This window comes from Dipodomys ordii, unplaced genomic scaffold (genome assembly GCF_000151885.1).
Source record: "Dipodomys ordii isolate 6190 unplaced genomic scaffold, Dord_2.0 Scaffold151, whole genome shotgun sequence".
Classification (NCBI taxonomy): domain Eukaryota; kingdom Metazoa; phylum Chordata; class Mammalia; order Rodentia; family Heteromyidae; genus Dipodomys; species Dipodomys ordii.
This window is the reverse complement of record NW_012267367.1, coordinates 312,788-336,549: the sequence shown is the minus strand read 5'-3', so window position 1 is coordinate 336,549 and position 23,762 is coordinate 312,788. Positions and strand designations below refer to the sequence as shown.

Genomic DNA, 23,762 nt, shown 5'->3' with positions numbered 1-23,762 from the left:
TATTTTTCTGAGATCTTCACTGGGCATCCCTATAGACTAAACACACTCTCTGAATGTTGTGTGATTTAGCAACGGATAATAATCCAATATCTGGGGGCTGGGAAGGTGGCTCAGTGGTAGAGCGCTTGCCTTGCATGCATGAGGCCCTGGGTTTGATTCCTCAGCACCACATAAACAAAAAGAAAAAAGCCAGAAGTGGCGCTGTGGCTCAAGTGGTAGAGCGCTAGCTTTGAGCTGAATTGCTGAGGGACAGCGCCCAGGCCCAGAGTAGAGGCCCACGACCGGACCCAAAAAAAAAAAAAAATCCAATATCTTAGTTACTGCAGTTCTAAGTAGATTCATAGATGGGATTACAGGTATCAGCCACTGCCACAAACACTAGATCTTCAGTTCAAAAAAATTATCAATGATCACAAACAAGAAATAAAGGAAGCATTAAGCACAAGATTCATTTTCAGAATTGCTTAGAATTCTAGATCATAATACCCTGGGAAATGTATTTCTGGGCAATTGTCTAATAGCTTTACAATAGTATTTATCAAATAGTTATCTATGGACTTTAGTCTATGGATATATCCTTGGTACTTAATGCTGATATTAAGTTAAAAATTGATATAAAGCACACTGGCTCATCAATGATGACCAGAGCTAGCTCACAATTCCTATTCCTGCTTTTATATCTCTACTTATAATTGTATAGATGCCAAATTTCATCTCACTATTGCTGCAGCAAAAGAATAAAGAACAGAGGGAGAGTTCATATAAAAACCATGTGTTTGAACCAAGAGAACATTACAGGGAGTATAATATATAAAAATGTCTCAGTAGGTCAAATAGGCAAACCTTTTAGGACTGAAAGGCCATACCACATCCTATTTTAGACTTGTTGAAACTCAAATAGTATAATAAAAACCCATTCACAGAGATAATATTACACATGATAAGAAGCTAGTAAAATGCATTTGATTATCATTGACTTGCATCTTACTGATACTTAATTTATACATTTGTTTTGTTCTGCAGTGGCTTCAAAAGTAGCATTCTATAATACTTATGGGAATGAACGCCAGGAAATGGAAATAAGAAGTGATTTATTTGTTGTTGTTTTCATTTTCTTTTCGTCTTATTTGTTCATTTATCTGTCTTTGGGAAAGGAGGAAGTGGCACAGAAGTGAGCAAATGGGTGAGCAAAGGGTGAACAAATGCAGCAGTGATACTCACTAGACACTACTGAAAATGAACTACAAAACTTGTGGGTGGGGATGGGAGGGAAAAACTGTCAGAGAATGAGGGAAAGGGTGACATAGCTCAAAAAGAAATGTATTCTTTATCTGACCTAAGTAATTGTAACCCTCTGTATGTCACTTTTACAATAACAATAAAGAAAATAAAATTTTAAAAGTAGCATTGTAGTTTTAGATTGGCATGTTCAAGCAGCTTTTTTTTGTTGGTACTGGGATTTGAACTCAGGGTCTTGAGCTTGCTAGGAGATGCTCTACCACTTGAGCCATAGACAAAGCCATTTTTCTTTGTTTTTATATAGTGTTTCATGCTTTTGTCTAGAGCTGACTTTAGACCACAATCCTCCCGCCTCCACCTCCTGTGTAGCTACAAGTACGATTTGCACCACCACACTTGTTTCTTATATGTGGAGATGGAATAGCACTAATTTTTTTGCCCAGGCTGTCTCAAGCTACAACCTTCCCAATCTCCACTTCCTGAGTAGCTGATATTATAAATGTGAGTCGTGTGCTGGGCCCTCAATGAAATGAAATTAACAACTTAATAAATTTTATATTAAGACATTGCTGGGAAAGTATTTTGTAAGACATTTACTTTATTCCAGTGTTTTCATTCCTCATGTACATGTTCAATGGCCTAGTACATCAAACACTTCATTCTAAAGGAATGGTAGCCCAGTGGTGGTGAATCACATCTGTAATCCTAGCAACTCAGGAGGCTGAGATCTGATAATCACAGTTCAAGGCCAGCCCAGATAGAAAATGCAATACATTGGTCAATCAGCGCTCACTCCTGAGAGATCTGTATTGATTTTACAAGTATTTCAAAAGTAGAGCTGGGGCTGGGAAGGTGGCTCAGTGGTAGAGCGCTTGCCTTGAATGCCTGAGGCACTAGGTTCAATTCCTCAGCACTACATAAGCAGGAAAAAAAAAGCCGGAAGTGGTGCTGTGGCTCAAGTGGTAGAGTGCTAGCCTTGAGCTGAAGAGCTGAGGGACAGCACCCAGACCCAGAGTTCAGGCCCACCACTGGACCCAAAAAAATTTTTTTTAAATAAAAAAATAAAAAATAAAAGTAGAGCTGTTTTGGAGAAGACATCCTGAATAGCTAGCTCATCGTTTTGGCTGCTCTAGTAATGCTGTGTACTCTGGGCACTGATGACTCATGCCTGTAATCCTAACTACTGAGAGGCTGAGATCTGAGGATCATGGTTTGAAGTTGGCTCAGGGCAGGAAAGACTGTGAGACTCTTATCTCCAATAAACTACTAGGGGGAAAAAAAGCCAGAAGTGAGACTGTGGCTCAAGTTGTAGAGAGCACTAGCCTTGAACAAAAGACTCTCAGGGACAGTGCCCAGACCCTGAGTTCAAGCCCCAGAATTGGCAAAAAAAAAAAGAAAAAAAGATAAAAAAGAAATGCTATGTATAAAAGAATGATTTCAAAAATAATACCTCATGAAGAAAATATTTGTAAGTTTGTAAGCAGCTCAGTGTGGTTTTCCAGTGTAGCAGAGGAACCGCCTTTTAAACAAAATTATAGTTCATAGGTAGTTTCATTCTTTTTCTTTTTAGTAGACATAGAACATATCATTTTGCTGTGAAAAGCTATAGTTGGTTTAAAGGCATTAAAATTCATTTATTTTATTTTTTTATTTTTGTCAGTCATGGGGCCTGAACTCTGGGCCTGGATGCTGTCTCTCAGCTCTTCAGCTCAAGACTAGCGCTCTACCACTTGAGCACAGCACCACTTTGGCTTTTTTCTTCTTATGTGGTGCTGAGGAATCAAAACCAGGGCCTCATGCACGCGAGGCAAGCACTATACCTCTGGGCCACCTTGCCAGCCCTAAGTCCTTAAAAATTTTATTGGAATAGCTTGGATATACATAGTTCAGTGTAAAAAAGTCAAGATTCACCTGTTAAGTCTTTTGTACATAGTTGGTTCCAAATAATGATTTAGTCAGTTCTTAGAGATTACAAATTTATACATGGGCTATTCACAAATTGAGACATTTTTAATGAACAATAAAATATTCAACAATGAAATATTCAATAAAATTCAAAAATCAAATATTCTATAGATATTTTCAAATATTTAGATGTTTGATATTATTTAGAAACAATAGTGGGATATTTTCACCCTTCAATGCAAATTATATGGCCTGATAGGGGTATTTTTTTAAATCTGAGTGCAGTTTTCACTTGAATCTGCCTTTGATAGCAACTCTGTTGTATACAATGTTGACATACCTAACAGCTTTAGTTATGCAGTTCACAAATATAGGTTAACCGTTTGCTGTTTTCTGCAAGATGCAGTTTACTATTTCAAATACTTCTCCTGAGCCTTTCCTATGAGACTTTTAGCTAACTGGAAGAAATGTATCTCAGATGTAGTTAACAACTGGCATACTGTTGCTAAACACAGCAATAAACAGTAATCAAAGGGATAAATTATGGCACTATCAATCATAATTTCGTAGTTTAAATTCCCCTCCAGACTAAGCAAAATTAAAACTCGTTCCCAAAGGCAAAATGAATACTCACATGATGGCTGCCCATGTTGGTGTTCTGTTCTGTGTTTTATTAAGAGAGATCAGTCTTCCAGCTGACCAAGTTTATAATGCCTTTCTGAGAGCTTAATAGCTCTTGTGTTTAATAAGTAACTTTTGGAATTGGATTTCTATACGTTGTTTGGGATGGACAGATAAAGGTGAGCTTTATGAATAGGATGAAGGTGTTTAAACTGCCTTGGAAAGACATCTTTTTAAAACAAAATACTAATAAAGTTGAAGCTCTTTAGGTTAAATAACTTTTCACAACCAAAAGGCTGTCCCGGCCTCGTTTCTAGATCATTGATTTATTTTTCCATATTGTGCGTGTTTAAGGTTTTCTCTTACTCATGAAAGTATTAACTAATAGGCTGAAAAATTTAAACTATCTTACTGAATATTCCTATTGTTGTTATGGAGAATTTTGTTAAAGAAGTAGGGTTTGAACTCAAGCCCTTGTAATTGCTAGGCAGGTGCTTTACCTTTTGAACCATACCTCTAGACCTTTTTGCTTTGTTACTTTTCCTTTTGCTCAGGTGATCTGGATTTTGATCCTTCTGTTTATGCTTTCCTTGTAAGTAAGATGACAGAGGCATCCCTGAAAGTGGAATAAGAGGGGCACTCTACTAAACCCTGCTTTTTGAGATGGGGGTCTTGGGTGTAAGCCTGTGTTCCTGGCTACACAGAAAATGTCATAGCTTCATTGAGTTGCTCTAGACCATAACTTTCACTAGTTGGATGCTGTTTTGTTTTAGCTTGTTTTTGCAATGGGTGAAGATAAAATGCAGAGCCTTATATTTTATAAATTCCAACGATGCTATGTTTACATGGTAATTTTTTTCTTTTTTTGGGGGGGTCTGGTTGTGGGGCCTGAACTCTGGGCCTGTGCACTGTCCCTCAACTCTTCAGCTCAAGGCTAGCACTCTACCACTTGAGCCACAATGCCACTTCTGGCTTTTTTTCTTTTTGCTTATGTGGTGCTGAGGACGAACCCAGGGCCTCATGCATGCAAAGCAAGCACTCTACCACTGAGCCACCTTCCCAGCCCCAGTAATTTTTTTTCTAATAATGAAAAAAGATACTATGAAAAGTAAGGCTACTGACCTCCCAGACTCATCTATCTATCTATCTGTCTTGGTCTTTTTCTTCTCAACACGATTTTTTATATTAATTAATTAATTATTTTACAATGCATGGTTCCATGCCTTGCATGTTTCCTATAGTAAAGAGATATCTGATATTGGCACATTTCTTTCCAGCATAAGCATAGTGATCATTATGAGAGTAAACCAAGACTTATTTAATTAGTCCACCATTACTATTTGTTTAGGTTGCTTTTGGTCCTTTGCTTGAATATTTTCTACACATGTTTACTTGTGTAAACTGAATAAAATTTTGAAGTGGAATTGCTGACCAAAGAATACTTGAAATGCCAATAGATATTTCCAGGTTATCATCCACAAAGGAATAAATATGGAGACACAAAAATCTGAACCACTAGACCATTTTTTTTTGGTGCCAGTCCTGGGGCTTGAACTCAGAGCCTGAGCACTGTCCCAGAGCTTTTGTGCTCAAGGTTAGCACTCTACCACTTGAACTACAGCTCCACCTTGGAGTTTTGGTGGTCAATTAGACATAAGAGTCTCATGCACTTTGCTGCCTGGGCTGGCTTCAAACCATGATCCTCAGATCTCAGGCTCCTGAGTAGTTAGAATTGCAGGTGTGAACCACTGACTGGTACCCAGATGGACCATACTTTCTATTTTATTTTATTACCTGAAACTAGTTGTACAAGAAGGGTTCGATTAAACATGTCTATTTATATGTACAAGTCATCTTGATCAGTGTTACCCTTTCCCTTCTCCTATCCTCACCCGTCTCCTCGTTTCCATTTTCATGTATGTACATTGAGTATTATGACAGTATTCACCCAATTCCTCTATCCATTTTTTTGCCATCTTTCTTTTAGCTCCCCACCTTTTCTCCAGTCAAGACATGTTTTAGTTTTCTGGTATTTATTTTATTAAACTGCTTGTTAACTGCTCAAATGAGTTATACGCATGAATCTCACTCTTGCCTGTATCATACTTTAGTCAGTTGGATCATGTATATAGGGATGTTGCCTTGTATGAGTTTACATATATGTTTAGAGTTTTAGCTCTAACTTCCACATACTAGAGAAAACATGGGCTCTTTTTCCTCTCTGAGCATGTCTAACTTTACTCAATATGATTTTTTCCAGGCCCACCCATTTCTCTATAAATAATGTAATTTGATTTTTTCTGATAGATAAACAAAATTCCATTGTATATATTTTTTATCCATTCTTGTCATTCTTGAACACGAACTGATCCATGGCATTTACTTTCAAAAGAAAATAATTCACAGCCCCTACAATCACATGCTAGTACTCCTTTTCCACACATCATTATTAAAATGTTCTGTGAATTTCAAAGAAGAAAGGTGATTATTTCACGTTGTAATTTCCATCCCTCTTAGTTAATAGCCTTAATATATTTCATTTCTTTTTTTTTACATTCTTTTTTTATTGTGAAAATGCTATACAGAGGGGTTACAATTACACGGGCAAGGTAATGAGTACATTTCTTCTCCAGCTTTGTTGCCTCCTCCTGTGTTTCCCCTTCCCATCCTATATTTCATTTCTTAGAAGCCACTTTCATAAACTATGGTTTTCTTGTTCAAGACCTTAGTGTTTCCTTTTCTGCTTGTTTTTGTTTTTTGAAGTAGAGCCTTACTACATAACCCAGGTTGGCCTTGAATTTATGATCTTCATGCCTCAACTTTCTAAATGTCTGGATTCCAAGAATGTTCCATACTCTCTTTCTCTCTTTTCAATAATGCCCTGAGTTCTTGGCTGTCCTTTTGAGTTACTAGTTAATTTTTATTAGTAAAAACCTTTAAGTCAGGGGCTAGGAAGGTAGCTCAGTGGTAGAGCGCTTGCCTCGCATGCCTGTGGCCTTGGGTTCAATTCCTCAGCACCACATAAGCAAAAAGAAAAAAGCCGGAAGTGGCGTTGTGGCTCAAGTGGTAGAGCGCTAGCCTTGAGCTGAAGAGCTGAGGGGCAGTGCCCAGGCCCAGAGTTCAGGCCCCACGACTGGACCCCCCCCAAAAAAAATAAGTAAAAACCTTTAAGTCAATAGGCCCTTTTCAAGTGTAACAATGATTTTCCCTCCGTTGTTTTGTTCGCCTTTTGTCTCTGTTTATGTCTTGAGTATGTGTATATGTGTGGAGAGAGGGTGTTAGCTTTTACGTATTCAAACACATCAGTATTTTCTTTCACTTGCTTAGAAAAATATTTTTTGTATCAAGATGACTCAATCTTGTACATTTTAATTCTTTAAGGCTTATATCTTTGAACCATTTGGAACTGATTTTTGATATGCATTCAGGAAGAAAAGGATTTGACTTAGCTTTTGTTAATTGGTCTTCAATAGTTACTACCTAATTCATGGTCATTTCTCCTCTATTGATTCAAGATGTCATCTCTATTTTATGCTAAATTATCTTCAAATATGGAATTAAAATTCAATATGGATTTAGTCTTGATTTCACTTATTCTTTTGTTCTTTTGTTTTTGTTTTTGGGTCCGGTCGTGGGGCCTGAACTCTGGGCCTGGGCGCTGTCCCTCAGCTCTTCAGCTCAAGGCTAGTGCTCTACCACTTGAGCCACAGTGCTACTTCAGGCTTTTTTCTTTTGCTTATGTGGTGCTGAGGAATCGAACCCAGGGCCTCAGGCATGCAAGGCAAGCGCTCTCCCACTGAGCCACCTTCGGAGCCCCTTGTTTTTTTTTTGTTTTGTTTTGGGAGTTCTGGGGCTTATAAACTCAAGACCTGAGTGATGTCTCTAAGTTTCTTTTTGCTCAAGGCTAGCCTTCTCCCACTTGAGCCACAGTGCCACTTCCAGTTTTTTCTGTGTATGTGGTTCTGGGGAATCAAACCCAGGGCTTCATGCATGCTAGGCAAGCACTCTACCACTGAGCCATATTCCCAGCCCTGTTTTTTTTTTTTAATTCTTTTAAGTTTTGTCTGTTGAAATCCTTGGATATACCAATTGCTCAGATTACTACAGTAAAGATTAATCCGAATTTTTTTGGTTAGAATTTATAGTTAAACTTATACATAGGACAAGCAGGAGAGGGTTGAACTGTCAGGGAGGGTAAAGAAGGTTGACTACAGTTGAATTAGATTATTTGCAGCTATGAAAACAAAAAAGAAAACCTGTCTTGCCCATGTAATTGTAACTCCTCTGTATGGTATTCTCACAAAAAAAATAAAATAATAAAATAAAACCTGTTGAGGATGCTATTTGGGGGAGAGGGTAGCAGGGAATATGATTAATAAGGAAGGGAGATTGATTAGAATAATAGTTTAAATATGCATGAAGATGTAATAATGAACTTCCTTTCTGTATAACTGAAATAGCTAATAAAAATAAGCAAATCAACAAACAAACAAAAAAGGCCAGGTGTTGGTGGCTCATGCCTATAATCCTAGCTACTGAGGAGGCTGAGATCTGAAGATTGTGGTTCAAAGTCAGCCCAGACAGGAAAGTCCAAGAGACTTTTTATCTCCAATTAATCACCAAAAAATGGAAGTGGTGCTGTGGCTCAAAGTGATAGAGCACTAGCCTTGAGCAAAAGAGCTCAGTGACAGTGCCTAGGCCAGGAGTTCAAGCATCAGGACTAACAAAAAAAAAGCTTATGTACAAGAAACAATCAAATAAATAACTACAAATGATTACATTTGCTCCAAGGAAGATTAACAGGATGTTATAATGCATGTGTGTGTTTGAGAGACAGACACAGAGAAAGAGAGAGACCAAGACAGAGATCCCTTAAATTTTAACAGGACAGGCTGGGAAGGTGGCTTGCCTTTCATGTGGGAGGCTCTGGGTGTGATTCCTCAGCACCACATAAGCAGAAAAAGCCAGAAGTGGTGCTGTGGTTTAAGTGGTAGAGCGCTAGCCTTGAGCTGAAGAGCTGAGGGACAGTACCCAGGCCCAGAGTTCAGGCCCCATGACAAAAAATAAAAAATAAAAAACAAAAACTTTCAACAGGACTTTTCAAAAGCTAACATAGATCTATTTTACTTTTTTTTTCTTTTTTGTTGGTCGTGGGGCTTGAACTCTGGGCCTAGGTGTTATTCCTCAGCTCCTCAACTCAAGGCAAGTGCTCTACCACATGAGCCACAGCTCCACTTCTGGTTTTCTGGTGGTTAATTGGAGATAAGAGTCTCACAGACTTTCCTGCCTGGGCTGGTTTCAACCGAGATCCTCAGATCTCAGCCTCCTGAGTAGCTAGGATTAGAGGCGTGAGTCATCAGCACCCAGCTATTTTACTTTTTTTTTTTTTTTTAAGCAGGATCTTACTTTATAGCATAAGCTGGGCTGGCCTCAAACTCACAATTCTGCCTAAGCCTCTAGAGTGTTGGGATTATAGCTATATACCGCCATAACCATCTGGGGACCTTATATTTAAACTACAAATTAAAAGATGAGAAGGAGTTTTCATTAAAGGAGAGTTTTCCAGATTGGTTGAATGTTATTATCTTGTGCTCAGGCTCAAAATAAGAAGAAATTTGTGAACTGTAGAAAATAAAAGATGGCCAAAGAAGCCTGACAGATGCCAGGAAGTATGCTGTGTGTTGGAGATTCAGGAAAACAAGACAAAGCACCAGAAATTCACAGTGGAATGGAATGGGGAGAAGATCTGAAGGTAGAAGTTAACCACCAATGCTTTTGCCATTTGTTATTATTTTATTTTACATTAATATTTTTTCCTTTGTGTCTAATTTTTGCCTTATATATAATCCACTCCCTCCTTTTGGCAGGCCCTAGACTTCTCAGGGCCTCGTCCTCACTGCTCCACTTCCAGCTGGCTCTGGAATCACTGTCACTGACCCCTCCCGGGAACCCCAGACCAGTGATATCTCCTCCCCTCTCTCTCCTGCCCTTGGGTGGGGAAGCTCAAAGGTCAGGAGGAGTTGAGTAACTGCCACTGCAACTCACCTCAGAGATAAGTTCTTTTGAAGGGGGTTGAGTTGTAGAGCACAAGAAATGCCTCACTACATGCTTATGGCTTCAGGGAGGTAAAAGATAGAAAGCTAAGAGGCTCAATAGGAAATGTGTGTGGCTTTTTAATTTTGTGGATCATCAGCACTGTGAATACCTCTTGATGGTTTAGATTTGTATTGGGCTGAGATAGAACTCTGATGTCATTCCCACTGTCTCTTTCCTCACTTGGGTTCTTAGGGAAGTGTCTGAGATAGCTACCACCAGCCACCTTAGGGACCAAAGGGTCATTTCTGTGACCTTAGGCAATTTCTAGGAAGATGTGATGGCTGGAGACTCAGAAGTCAGAGAGGAAAGAACTGTCTGAGAAAGAAGGAGAAGCCTGGTGCTGATGGCTCACACCTGTAATCCTATCTATTGAGGAGGCTGAGATCTGAGGATTCAAAGACAAGCCCGGGCTGGAAAGTCTGTGATACTCTTATCTCCAATAAACCTCCAGAAAACCAGAAGTGGCGCTGTGGCTCAAGTGGTAGAGCGCTAGCCTTGAGCTGAAGAGCTGAGGGATAGTGCCCAGGCCCAGAGTTCAGGCCCCATGACCAACCAATAAAAAAAGTAAAGAAAGAAAGAAAAGAAAGAAGAAGGAGAGGACATGCTCCAAGGGATGAGGGAAAACAAGAAGAGAAATGCAAAACCAGTATACAGTAAAGCCACCAGCACAACCATATTCATTGTAGCACTAACCACTATAGCATGGTATGGAATCATCCCAGATGCCCCTCAGTGGCTGAATTCATCAAGAAACTATAGTGTTATATACACAATGAAATTTTACATACCCATTCAAAAGGATGATATTGTACCATTTGTAATGAAATGAAAAGACTTGGAAAATATTGTTAAGTAAGTTAGTCCCTGAGAGATCTAAGATGTATGTTTTCCCTAATATGTGGAAGCTACTTTTAGTTTACAAACTCATAAGTAAATATATTGGGGGATATGCAAGTATATACAAATGTATTAACTTGCTGGAGGGGATGTGGAGGAAGAGGAGCCCTATTACACTGCTGGTGGGAATGTACACTTATACAACCACTTTGGAAAGCAGTCTGGAGGGTCCTCAGAAAGCTAAATGTTGGCCTCCCTTATGACCCAGTCATACCACTCCTAGGCATCTATCCCGAACAGGAACCAGGATACAAGGACACACGCACCTCCATGTTTATTGCGGGACTGTTCACAATAGCCAGCATATGGAAACAACCCAGATGCCCCACTACAGATGAATGGACCCCAAAATTTTGGTATCTATATGCAATGGAATATTATGCAGCCATTAGAAAGAACAAAATAATGGCATTTGCAGGGAAATGGATGGAGCTAGAAGAAATCATGTTGAGCAAGGTATGCCAAGAACAAAGAGACAAATGGCACACGGTCTCCCTGATAAATCGATGTTAAATCCAAAATGTAAGGTGATACAACAAAGTAAACAAGACTCAAAAAACAAAGGTCCTCCACTCATCTGGTCGAATCATTACTAAATGACCCCATGCTGCTGATCACATATATGGCATATATGTGCACATTGGAGGGAAACTAGGAGAAGGACACAGAACCAGAGGGAAACAGGGAAAAACATACAACAGTGGGACCCATCAGCTGCACTGGACATTGATCAAAATGAACTAAGCAACTCAATGGCAGTGATGGGAGGGAGGGAATGAGTGGGAAAGAGGGAACAGCTGACACTAAGCAAAAGGAAAGAAATGTACATATCACCTGATATGGAAGAAGTAACTGTATTGTCAAAGCTCATAGAACTCATAAACTTTATAGATCACAACAGAGACAATTTGCCCCACCAAGATTAGAATGCATTTCTGACTTTAACTATCACTATCCCACAATACTGTGAAATTTGTGAAATTTATGGAATCAATCACAATAAAGAAATTGCAAAAAAAAAAAGAAGGTAAAAAATGTATTAGCTGAAATATGGTAGATTCAAGGGAGAAGTCAAATAGTGTAATTCCTTAGAAAGCCAAAATCAAAGTTCAGGAAAATAAAACACTGAGAAGCAGGTATTCAAAAGGGATGGAGTCAAGGAAAGAGAGGTAGACAAATGAAGAGGAAAAAAGGGGGAAATGCAGAATCCAATGCATATATTATAAAATTAAGAAGAGTGAAGGAAGGGGTGGAAGGAGAGGGATGGGTGAGAATGTGAAAGGGGCGACATTGATCAAGATATATTGTAGTCACAGACTGCTTTGTTAAGTGGAAACTCCTTTGTACAACTACTGAAAATAATTTTAAAAAATAAAACAAATGGGAGAGAGGTTTTCTTGTATCATTAACTATTATAAATAATAATAGGTGTGGTATGACAGCTTCCTCTGCTAGCCAGGGTGTGTTTTTAACATCTCTTGGATTGTGATGGTTCTCAGGTTAAGGTGAAAAGGAGTCAGCCTGGCAGAGAAGCATGACAAATGGCATGGCGGTCCCAGACAAAAGCAGCAGCAAAGATACAATGCATAAAACAGCGGATGGACATGGTATCTTTGTAAATGACAACTTCATTGGCTTGACTTCTCAGATGAAAAGCCATGCAGGCAACCTTGACTCTTCTCTATGTTCAATTTGTCAGCCAATCTGGCAGCTTTGTTTAAAGAAGATGTACAGAATCTGCCCACTTCTCTCCACCTCCCAAAGTCCAAACACCACCTGGATCATTGCACTGATGGATCTCCCTGCTTCCATCTTTACTCTGGGCACATTTGGGCTGAGCAATGTAAATGATCCTCATAACATTCTGTTATGCTATTGTCTGATTGTTATCCTCGGATAGCTACCATCACCCTCAGCAAAAAAACAAAAAAACACAAAACAAAAAAAAAAACCCCAGTGTTTACAATGGAAGATTCACTTCTAAGGTTGCTGATCCCTCTCTGGCACCCTTTCTAAACTTCTTCTTCCCTTAGGACCTTGCTCCAGGTATACAGTTCTCCTTGCTATTACTTATTAAGCACAATGGCTATACTCCTTCTGATCAGTATATATCATTTCAACGTGTTTTGGTTTTACAGTGCTGGTGATTGAACTCAGAGGCAAGCGTTCTACCACTGCACTACAGCCCCAGCTCCTCAGTATAATTTTCTTTGTGCATCTTTTTCCTCCTCCCTGGGATATAACCTCTGCTGGAGGGAAGGGGACAAAATAGGGGGAGGATAAGGGCTTATGTTTTGTTTACTTCTGGCTCAGGTCCCCGCCTGGCTCTTGTAAGTACAGATAGCTCCTGATGTAGGCTATTAAGACCATATTTCAGACTCTTTTATAGTCATCTAGAATTAATATGCAACAAAAGCACAAAAATGCAATTTTCCAAACACTTGCTTGATCTTTTCTTCTGCAGAAAGCCAAAGTAGCATTTCTTTTGATGTCCAGTGGTTTAGATAAAACCCCAAAATGTGAGATGATTTTTGGACTGATATTTTCCTCTATCTGAGTAAAATACAACATATTCTTTGTGGTTGATTATAGTTTCCTCTTCACACAAGTTCTTAGCTTCCCAAGAGTAGAGTCTGGCCTTCTGCTTGACACATTCCCACGGTGTCAGCATGCAGAGTTCACTTCGTGAAAGTTGTTCCTTCACAGAGACACAAAGGCTGAAATATGCAGGGAAGGGTGATAGTTGTAGAAAGCAATTGAATTCCAGTGGTGAATATCCTAAAAGTCACACATTCACATTCATCTGACAGGTCTTTGTCAAATATTTATTATATGTTTGCCACATGCAAGGCATTGTTAAACTATGGGATTTATGACAGATTCAGGACTTAACTCCCTCCGTAGCCCTTGCCAATCTTTATGATCTTACAGGAGAAATAAACATCAACATCAAGAAACACATATTAATTTAATAGGCATTTTGTGGCAGAAAAATATACTCACAAAGCAAAACCCTGGTTTTAGTTCTGCTATGTAGGGTTGTAATTACATGAAAGACACTCACTCTTCCCTTCTCAGGTATCTGCTTTGGAAATTTAAGAGTTGGACTTCATCTCTCCATTTCTTCCAAACTTAAATTACTATAAGCAATTTATGTTTTATAGTAGATATTTCAAGCCAAGCACTGCTAGCTCACATCTGTAATCTTAGCTACTCAGGAGGCTGAGTTCTGAGGATCACAGTTCAAAACCAGCTGGGGCAGGAAAGTCCATGAGACTTAACTCCAATTAACCACCAGAAAACTGGAAGTGGCGCTGTGGCTTTAAAGTGGTAGAATGCTAGCCTTCAGCAAAAATAGCTTAGGGACAGTGCCCAGGGCTCGGGTTCAAGCTCCATGCTTGACAAAAACCAACAACAATAAAAACAACCCACCAAAAAACCCATATGTCAGATAAGATATATGATTGCTTTGCCAGTGACTGCAAATCTAACTCTCAAATAACGTAAGCAAACAGGGATATTTTATCTGCTCATAAAATTCAGAAAGGTTGTCTTTTTGTGATTTTGTGATTTTTCTCTGTTATCTTTTTGCTCTTTTTTATTTGCTCTTTTTGTATCAAATATCATATGGTAGGAGAAAAACAGGTAACAAAGAGAGAGCTTGCCCATAAGAACTCCAGATCCCTTGTAAGAGTATAGGGTATTACAGTGTGCAAGTAATCCTGAAGCCAAGATACAATAAAGCCACAAATGACTGTTACAGAGCAGGATGTTACTGAAGTTGGAAGAGGAAAAATGGTTGCCAGGTAAGTGGAATGGCAAGAATGGGAAGCATTGGACGTGGTGGATGCCACTGAAATGATTGGCAGCTGGTCAGATGAACCCAGGGTCTAGAGGAGAAAAAGAGTCAGAGACTTGACAATGGTCTTGAGAAGTTCTTCTAGATGAGACCATTTTATTTGGATGATGGCAAAATGGATGAGAACCCAAGAAGAATCAAGGATGCCCCTCTCAGAATGGGGCTCAGGCACCTGGACAGAAGTTGGTACCATTAACTGAGATCAGGAAGATGCAATGCAGGGAAGAGAATACAGAGTGGGAAGGATAGAGATTTTTAACTTTGTTAAGTTAGAGATTTTTTATTAGATAACCAGGTGGGGATATCAAATTGGCAAGTGGTTGTGAATGATGCCTGGATTGGAGGGGGGAGGGGGTCACTCACATATGCACATATACACCAAAATCCAGAAGGAAAGTCATTTTGGAAAATGGGAAGAAAGAGGGTACCTGGACATCAGGGAGGAGAGGGGAGGAAGGAAGAGATGGCCCTGAAATGAAACTTGGTTGTGCCAACATTTATCCGTTGGAAGAGGAAGTGAAAGGGTTAGAAAAGGGGTGGAGGTGAGGAGGATCGATTAAGAGCAGAAGATAGAAGAAGGTAGGGTACAGAAGATAAGATAGGAACCCTTGTAGAGGGAAAGTATTCAACTGGGTGAACCAAAACGTCCAAAATGCATTTTATTTGATTTGTTACAACTCATGTTTCATAATTTCTGGGATATGTGTCATGTGAACAGAGCAACCTTTTCTCAAGAGTTTGTTATTTTTAAGTTAATATGAATGATTTAATTTTTAAAAACTAATTAAACTTGATTTGGGAGAATTTGCCTCTGCCTGATGGGAAGGAGAGCAAGCAGGAATCAGTGCACGAGGCCTTTAGGGAACACAGTGCCCTTGCTGTGTACCTCATCACCTGCTCGGTAATCACCTGCATGATTGAAGGATCCCACACATCCATCTCAGGGGACCATGCAGAGGCAGGCAGACAGGCACAGGAGAAAGATGATTACAAGGTTTATTAGAGGAGCCGTATTTCCTCCACGAGGGAGCACGTGGCACCTGTCCCTATCCAGGTAGCAGCAGGGTCTGAAGGTCGGAAGTGAGGTGGGTGGGAGCCCAGGTGGATCTGGGCGGAGAGAGGGAGGGGCCAGCTGCATGGTGGGAACTCCAGGACTGGGAGGGGCTCAGGTCTGGGTGGAGCTGATGACCAAAGGTGAGCATAATGCTAACAATGATGACCCTGGCATCCATGTTTGTAACTCTAAACTGAAGGAACAGACCAGAGGGATTGTGAATCTCCTATCTCAAGACTACTTAGACACTATGATCCTTAATAGAAGCATCTATCTACCCCGTTCTTGTGAAAATGTATTCACACCAATTAAAACAATAACAAGAACAAAGACTTTATTTTTGGTTCCAAAAACTTGCTTCAGGTAAGCATCACCTGCGGAAATGAGTATTTTGATTACTGGCCTTTTTATTTCATGATTCTAGGCAAAAGTGTGTGCACAAGCAGAGGCAAGATTCTCATTTTCAAGCTCACATTGCTTTTGTGGCATTTTAAAGCCTGGGCTATGTTAGAAATTAATTTTACTTTATGAGGGACACGGTGACTAAGATGTCTGAGATAAGAGCCCTTTGTCTTTTGAACTTCCCCATATTTTCACATTCTGTTGTTGGCTGACTTGAGCTCTGAAATTTATAAAGAAGGCCCAGCTGAGGCTTTCTTGCTGGGAGGCCCTTTGCTTTCCCCAGGACTACAGCCTGTGTGGGCTCCACTCTGGAGTCTGACAAAAGTTTGATTATCTCCACAAGGCAGAAGCAAAGACCAAGCAATACAACTCCATTAAAAAAATGTTAAAAGCCCTTTTCCCATTCTTTCTTGGAGTCTATGAGATTTCCCAAGTGATCTTAAATAAAGGCTGTTAAAAAAAGTAGTATTATCAGTCATGTGGAGTGATAATGGATAAATGATTAATAGAACAGGAAGCTAATAAATTACCTGCTGACTGCTGGGTGGGTGGAAAATGTCATTGCTAAACCAAGATTGTATGTCATTTTTCCACACATGACTAAGGCTCCTTGCCCTTTCCTGATAGGCAAGGCTGCTTTTAGAGACAGAATTCTTAAAGCAACAAATGGCCTGGTGCCTCACTAGGAATTTAATTAATTTAGCCATGGTGAATCATTTTAGTTTCCAGATCTTGCCTTTGAAAATCCGCTCTTTTTTATCTGCTCATCAGTTAGATATCTTCAGTCATCAGTGAAGGAAGATACTAGCAGGCTCCCAGAGGCCAACTAGAAGTTTAGCTAAATATTTCCTATTATTTTGTTGTTTTTGTAATGTTTCCACTCAGACCCATTTTTTTCTTTTCTTTTATTATCTTTAAGGAGTTGTTCTAAGGAGTTGACATTTACCAAAGCAATTTGTGAATACAATATATCTTGATCAATATTCTCACCTATTCTTCCCCTACTTATCCTCTCCCTCACTCTTCCAAATTTTGTAAGATATACATTGAATTCTTGACTGCATTTTCCACCTCTTCTCCTCTTCATTCCTCTCTCCTTTCCCTTTGCCCCACCCCTTTTGAGTACCTGCTTCCTAGTATTTTATTTTGCTGAACTTTGATTTTGGCTTTCTAAGGAATGACACTATTTGAGTTCTCCCTCGAATCTACTATATTTCATTTAATACCTTTGTATACAAGATATTCACTTACAAGTTTCTAAGCTGAATTTAGCTTTCACATATAAGGGAGACACGAATCCTTTGTGTCTCTGGGACTGACTTTCTTCACTTAACATAATTTTTTCCAGCTCTTTCCATTTCTTCACAAGTGGTATAATACCATTCTTTCTAATGGATGAGTTAAATTTCATTACACACACACACACACACACACACACACACACACACACACATTTTCTTCATCCATTCATCCATTGAGGTGTATTTGGGCTGATTCTATACCTTGGCTATCTTTCCCATATTTTCATGATTGCATTTATCTTCCTCTACTGTGTATCAGATTCCTTAAGTGTCTTTTGCAATGTTGGCTTAGTGGTCATGAATACCTGTTGTTAGAGTAAATTAGACTTTGCCAGAAAGCCACGAGACATCCAGGTACAAAGAACAAAGAAAAGGTTTATTGCCAGCAAAGGGACTGGCAAGATGCCTTCTCACAAAGGAGAAGTGAAAAGTGCTGGCTGTTGTTTGAGGTGACCTATATATACTGAGGCAAGGAGGGGCTAGGAGGCAGAGACTCTGGTGTGAACGTGTGGACCATGGGCTTCATCATGGCAGACTAGGATTTATGGCTTCTGCCCCAGCAATAGATAAGGGGCTCTGTAGCTGCCCAGACCTGAAGGTCACTCTGAGGGGCTCTTGCTGCCTTATTTGGTGGCAGCTGCCCCAGAGGAGTGCTGTCTCAAGGTAAAGGCGGTTGTAGGCTGATTCTTTACTGCCTTTACTATATGGGCCTTGTGTTGCCTAGGAAGGGAGCATGCTAAGCTGTGGAGAGGGGAAGGAGCATGCTAAGCTATGGGAAGGGAGCTCCTTGGGCTGACACCTGGAGTTTTTGTCATAGAAGTTTAAAAAAAATTCTCCTACAGTTTTGAGGAATGGCTTTGCTCGATACAATAATCTAGGTTGGAAGTTTATTTTAGGGCTTGAAATACATCATTCCATGCTCACTTTGAATTTAAAGCTCCTGTTGAGAAACCTCTTGTTATTCTGATGAGTTGGTCTGTATCTGTGACTTGGTGCCTCTCTTGAAGCTTTCAATATTATTTCCTTGTTCTAGAAAATACATTCTTTTAACTATAATATTCCAGGGACAGGTTCTTTTCTGGTCTTACCTGTTTCTGATCCTAGAAGTCTCCTGTACATGACTGTCTCTTTCTCAAGTTTTGGGAAACCATCTCCTATTATCTTATCAAACATGTCTGGTATGTCTTTAGCTTACATCACTTCTTAAGGATGACCCAAAGCGCCAGCATGTTCTAGTCATACTTTCTTTTTTTTCTTTATCCTTAAAAATAAAAATGGACCACCGTCTACTTACTATACCTTTTACTGCTGAAGCATCTTGCTGCTTAAGCTGCTCAACAGGTCCACTTGAGACCCTCCCCCTTTTAATAACTGCCTCTCATGATTTTCTTCTCCCAGTCACTGTCTAGAGTGTTCTAAGACTTCCTGAGTTGTAGTAGTTCCTTGAAGTCTCCAGATTAGCTATCTCAAATAAATAGGCCCTCTCTCAAGAAGGTGCCTTGCTGTAACTCGCTGAGATAGGCATTGTTAATCCCACTTGGGATTAGTTCAACGGTCTGGGTTTAAGGCTTGTGTGACACGCAGGTTTGTCTTACAGCTAGGTTCGCCAATGTGTCATCAAGGCTGCGTGTGGTAGAGGCATTGTTGGTCTTCCCTACCAGGGAGCTGGAGCCGCATTCAGTTTTCTAATTTACTCCACCTGTATGTTTCTCTGTGTTTTTTTTTCTGCTGTCCTGTCCCTCTTTCATGTTTCTTAGTGTCCTTCTTCTCTGTCTCTCTGTCTTTTTCTATGTCTCTGTTCTGTCTCTGTCTCTCTCTCAGATATAGTCTCTTCCTTAGTTACACTGGCTCTTCTCATTTACAAAGTTAAGCAGAGAAAGATTCTGCTCTGCATCCGGTCCCACTCTGCCATTTATGACTGGTTCAGCTTCAAGAGGGGAAATACTAGGCTTGGTGTCCCATTGTGGCAAGTCTGTTTGCCATGGCATGCAGAACAAAGACTGTTAAAAGGAATGTCTTCATTTGGTTGAAAAGATACAGACCTTTTTGTAGAAAGTTCAGTTGCACAAACACTCCTTAACATACCCCATAGTAAACTATATATGCCTGATTATCAATATTATATATATTTGTTGAATTATTAATTTGGTGAAATTTATTCTAAAGCAACCACCCAAGATAAGATTGTCTTGTGATATCTAATGAGAACTAAGGTGCCAGACAAGCCAGAGTACAGTTGGAACACAGCAGAATACCAGATGCCAGTGTTTTGGGGGTTCGTTCATGGAAGGTGTGGCACTGATTTGAAAGACAGGTTTTGTATTTCAATGTTTTAAACCTGCTTGTGTAATTCATCCCACTGACAAACTATAGATGTCCAATAAATGGTTGTTGAACCACAAAGCAAATTCCCTACCTCCCAACTGTGTGCAGGGTGTTAGCTAAGTGCTACAAATATGCATAACAAACAGGCTGGTATCATTGATTGAATAATGGTTGAAAAAGCATCATTTTATGCAATATGGCAGGGACTGTGATGGAAGAAGTTCTGATATGAGGCCTGGGTTTACCAGGTTCTCATCAAAGAAGAATCACTATCCCAGGGCTTGAGTTTAGACCAATGGGAGACTAAAGACAGGAAAGAGCCAACTCTTCTTCCTCTCCCCAGTAATTGTTGTGAGGGGAAGTGGTTTCAAAATGGCTCTCATGAAGTGTTGCACAGGACTAAGAGATGGCCTACAAAAAGCTGTTCTTCTCCCGGTAACAAGAGCATCTTATGTTTGCTTCGGTCCTTTCCTGCCTCATATTTTTCCTTCCACTCTTGCTGCCATTTGATCATATCACTGATTGCATATAAGTTTATTGATCTGTTTCCTAGGGGATGTGGGTTAAGACTTGTTTTTTAAATGTTTGGAATATCACTTCTGGGTGTTATGGGGTAGCTAGCCAAAAGAGAATAAAGGGGAGGGAGATAAAAATCAAGAAAAGACTTTCAGATGGAGGTGACTCAAGAAGAGGGTGTAGAAGGACAAGTAGAAGGTAGTCAGGAAAACAACCCAAGCAAAACTCTAGTGTAAGCTTTACAAAGCTTACACTTGGAAAGCTAATGGAAGAGTTGGAGCTCTTAAGTCTAACTAGTGTTACCATAGGGACAGATAGAAGTCTGTCTTATCTTCTCTTTCAAATGAGCCTTCCAGTGAGAAGGTGAAATGAGAGCAGGTTTCAGAAGATCCTGGATTTTGAGGACGGAGTCTCCCTTGTGTTGGCCCACACTGTGGATTTCTTGTTTTCCCTGGTGCCATCAATGCTATTAAAAAAAAAATCAGAAATCTTGTTTGTGTTGCAAATCTGTGTGGCTGTTTCTCTGTGAGGATAAATGACAGGCGCTGAGCAGCAGCCACTCACCCCCTTGAGCCCAAGTGCTCAGGTGTGGGAGTCCCTGGCACTCCTTCAGTGGTACCTGCTAATCACCCACTTCTATTGTTCCTCTAGCATTTGAGTTTTCAATTCTGGGAATTCACCCAGTATGAGGCTCTCTTGAAGGCCTCTCCATCTACACTATAAAGATGGGAGTATTGATAGTCACCAGATTCAGTTTACTTTGCTAATAAAGCCTTCCATGCCAACTTTGGCAAGAGTTTGGCTTAGCAAAACCCAGCTAGAAATTCAATAAGTGTGGTTGAAAAGGCAGGAGTCTGAGTTTGAACCCTGACTTGGTTTCACAGTTGTGTTGTGCAGAGTACAGTTCTGTGGGTCTCATTTGTTGGGTTTTATTTCTCCACAACAAGAGCTGACACTGGTTGGATTAAGGATTTTTTTTTAAGGACTTATTAAGCAGAAGTGGGCTACTTACAGAAAAGGCACAGTAATTCTGGGAAGGCAGTAAGGAATGTTAGAGTTGAGAATACCAAAAAGCAGATAACAAAACTGTATAAGAAATCACTGCCACTTCAGCTGCATGGGCCTGGAATGTCCCTGCAGATCTGGGAGCTTATTGAGTTGCAAATGAGATGCACACCGTCCTTGCTGCTTTGTGTCACCAGCTCCTGATTGAGACTCAGTCTTGAGCACTGATTAGGGAAGCTGGAAAGGCCACCCTTTGAAAAGAAAACAATGGCATATGGAGCTTCTTTGATGGGAAGTAGGCTCAGCAAAGTGAATAGCTAAAGTCCATTAAGAAGGGGTTGAATATCCAAGTTCCTTTCCAAATCTGAGGCTGTAAATGCCAGTGGTACTCAGTAATTGATTCCTGTCCATCATGGACATGAACAGCTGTGTGATGATTTTCGGTGGAACACATAACAACTTTAATGGCATTGCTTCATATTATGTGTCTTAGGAAAATAGCATGAAGCTTTTGTTTAGACATTTCAGATCCATTTGATTCTGCACTAAAAATTTATGCACACTGCCACAATTTACAGAATCTTGAGAAAGCAATAGTTTTAGAGATATTCAGAAAGTTTACTATTATTCAAATGACTGCAGTTTTGGAAATGGATCCAAATAAATGCAAGTCTTTTTTTTTTTTGTCGGTCGTGGGGCTTGAACTCTAGGCCTGGGCGCTGTCCCTCAGCTCTTCAGCTCAAGGCGAGCGCTCTACCACTTGAGCTACAGCGCCACTTCCGGTTTTCTGGTGGTTTATTGGAGATAGGAGTCTCACGGTTTTTCCTGCCCGGGCTGGCTTTGAACCACGATCCTCAGATCTCAGCCTCCTGAGTAGCTAGGATTACAGGTGTGAGCATTACAGGTGTGAGCCACCAGCACCCGGCCAATGCAAGTCTTTTTATCTCTTGGAAGACTGATCATTTATTTTCACAAGAAATAGTACATCTCAAGATGCAAGCATCTTGAGAGAGTGATTTCTAAAACATGCTAAGCTAAATGCAAGTCTTTAGTTTTTGTGCTAAGTAATAGTAAAAATGATGGTAGTAATAATAAATAAAATTTACACTCTTTGGTGTTATGGGCCAGAATCTCTGCTAAGCACTTTAGATGAATGTGTTTGTTTAAATATCACATTACACTCGTGAGGTAGTTGCTGTTATTATCTTCATTTTACAGACAAGGATCATGAGGCAAATAGTGAGAGGCTTCTTGGTAAATAGTCAGATGAGGACTTGAACTTAGGCTATTTTTCTCTTTCCATCTGACAACCACTTAAGGGTGAACATGGGTTCCTGTGAAGTGCTTGTACCTGGCACATTCAGGACTGCTTTGAGGTTAGGTGTCATAGTATGGGGTGTATGCTTTCAGAGGACTCATTTTCATCCCAAGTACATAGGCTTTGTAGTGTACAACTGGATCAGTTGTGTACTGTTGACAATAAAGGTCAATGATCCTTTGCTGAACATAGCTGTCGTGTGCTGGTATGTATCATCCTGGCTTCTGTCCACTAACTACCAGTATCACCTCATCTGGTTTGAACAGCAGAAAATATCTTCAGACACTGTCAAATAAATTCTGGGAACAAATTGCCTTTTGTGGAGAAATATAGGCTTAGAGAATTCTGTATTCATGAGTATGTGTAGTATTTTAGTGAGGATGTCATTAATAATAAATTGTTATAATGACAATTGCAATCATGATGACATGATATGACTAATGAGCTCTAGTATGTGTGATACTGTGAGTATCATGTCATTACCTGCTCATAGCAGGTGTGTCTTGTTTCTCATATCAGCTATTAGTAGATGGTACCAGCACGTACCAGCTACTGGTTCTTAGTTTAATATATATGGTTAATCTTTATCTTTCTAGCTCATAACCTGATCAACTCCTTACTCTTCCATAATTCAGTGGTTATGTGAGAAGTTAGACTATTTGGTATTTATAGCCAGGCAAGAAACTATAGGTATCTTTGATCATTTTTGGTATTTAAGGTAGACCATATTTCTTTCTTGACTAGGTATTTGAGTACATCAAGATTTTCCCTTGGTTCTATGTAGAAGTAGAACAGATTATTAATCCATTCTGTATATTCGAATATGTTGACTAGTTCTTTAAAGGTAAAATCAATATTATGATCATAATATATAAAATATTGTAGAGTTTTTTTTTCTTTGCCTTTCCTGGGGCTTGAGCTATGGGCCTGGGTGCTGTCCCCAAGCTTCTTTTGCTCAAGGCTAGCACTCTACCACTTGAGTCACAGTAGTTCCATAGTTTATTGGAGATAAGAGTCTCATGGACTTTCCTGCTTTGGCTGGCCTTGAATTGTGATCACCAGATCTCAGCCTCCTGAGTAGCTAGGATTACAGGAATGAACCACTGGTGCTGGCTGAAGAGTTTTTTTTTTAATTTTATTTTATTTTATTTGTGATCAAACTGTACAGAGGGGTTACAATTGCATGGGCAGGATAATGCGTACATTTCTTACCAAGCATTGCAG

General features: G+C 39.8%; 1 protein-coding gene across 1 annotated transcript in view; it reads right to left on the bottom strand.

Moving 5' to 3' along the window:
• Anxa13 (annexin A13) overlaps positions 1–3,794 on the bottom strand; it is a 55,482-nt gene extending 51,688 nt beyond the window's left edge. Inside the window, exon 1 of the mRNA XM_013032224.1 lies at positions 3,779–3,794. Within this exon, the coding sequence (XP_012887678.1) occupies positions 3,779–3,793 (15 nt within the window). The 5' untranslated portion in view covers position 3,794. The remainder of the gene's footprint in view (positions 1–3,778) is intronic.
• Between the last annotated feature and the right edge of the window lie 19,968 nt (positions 3,795–23,762).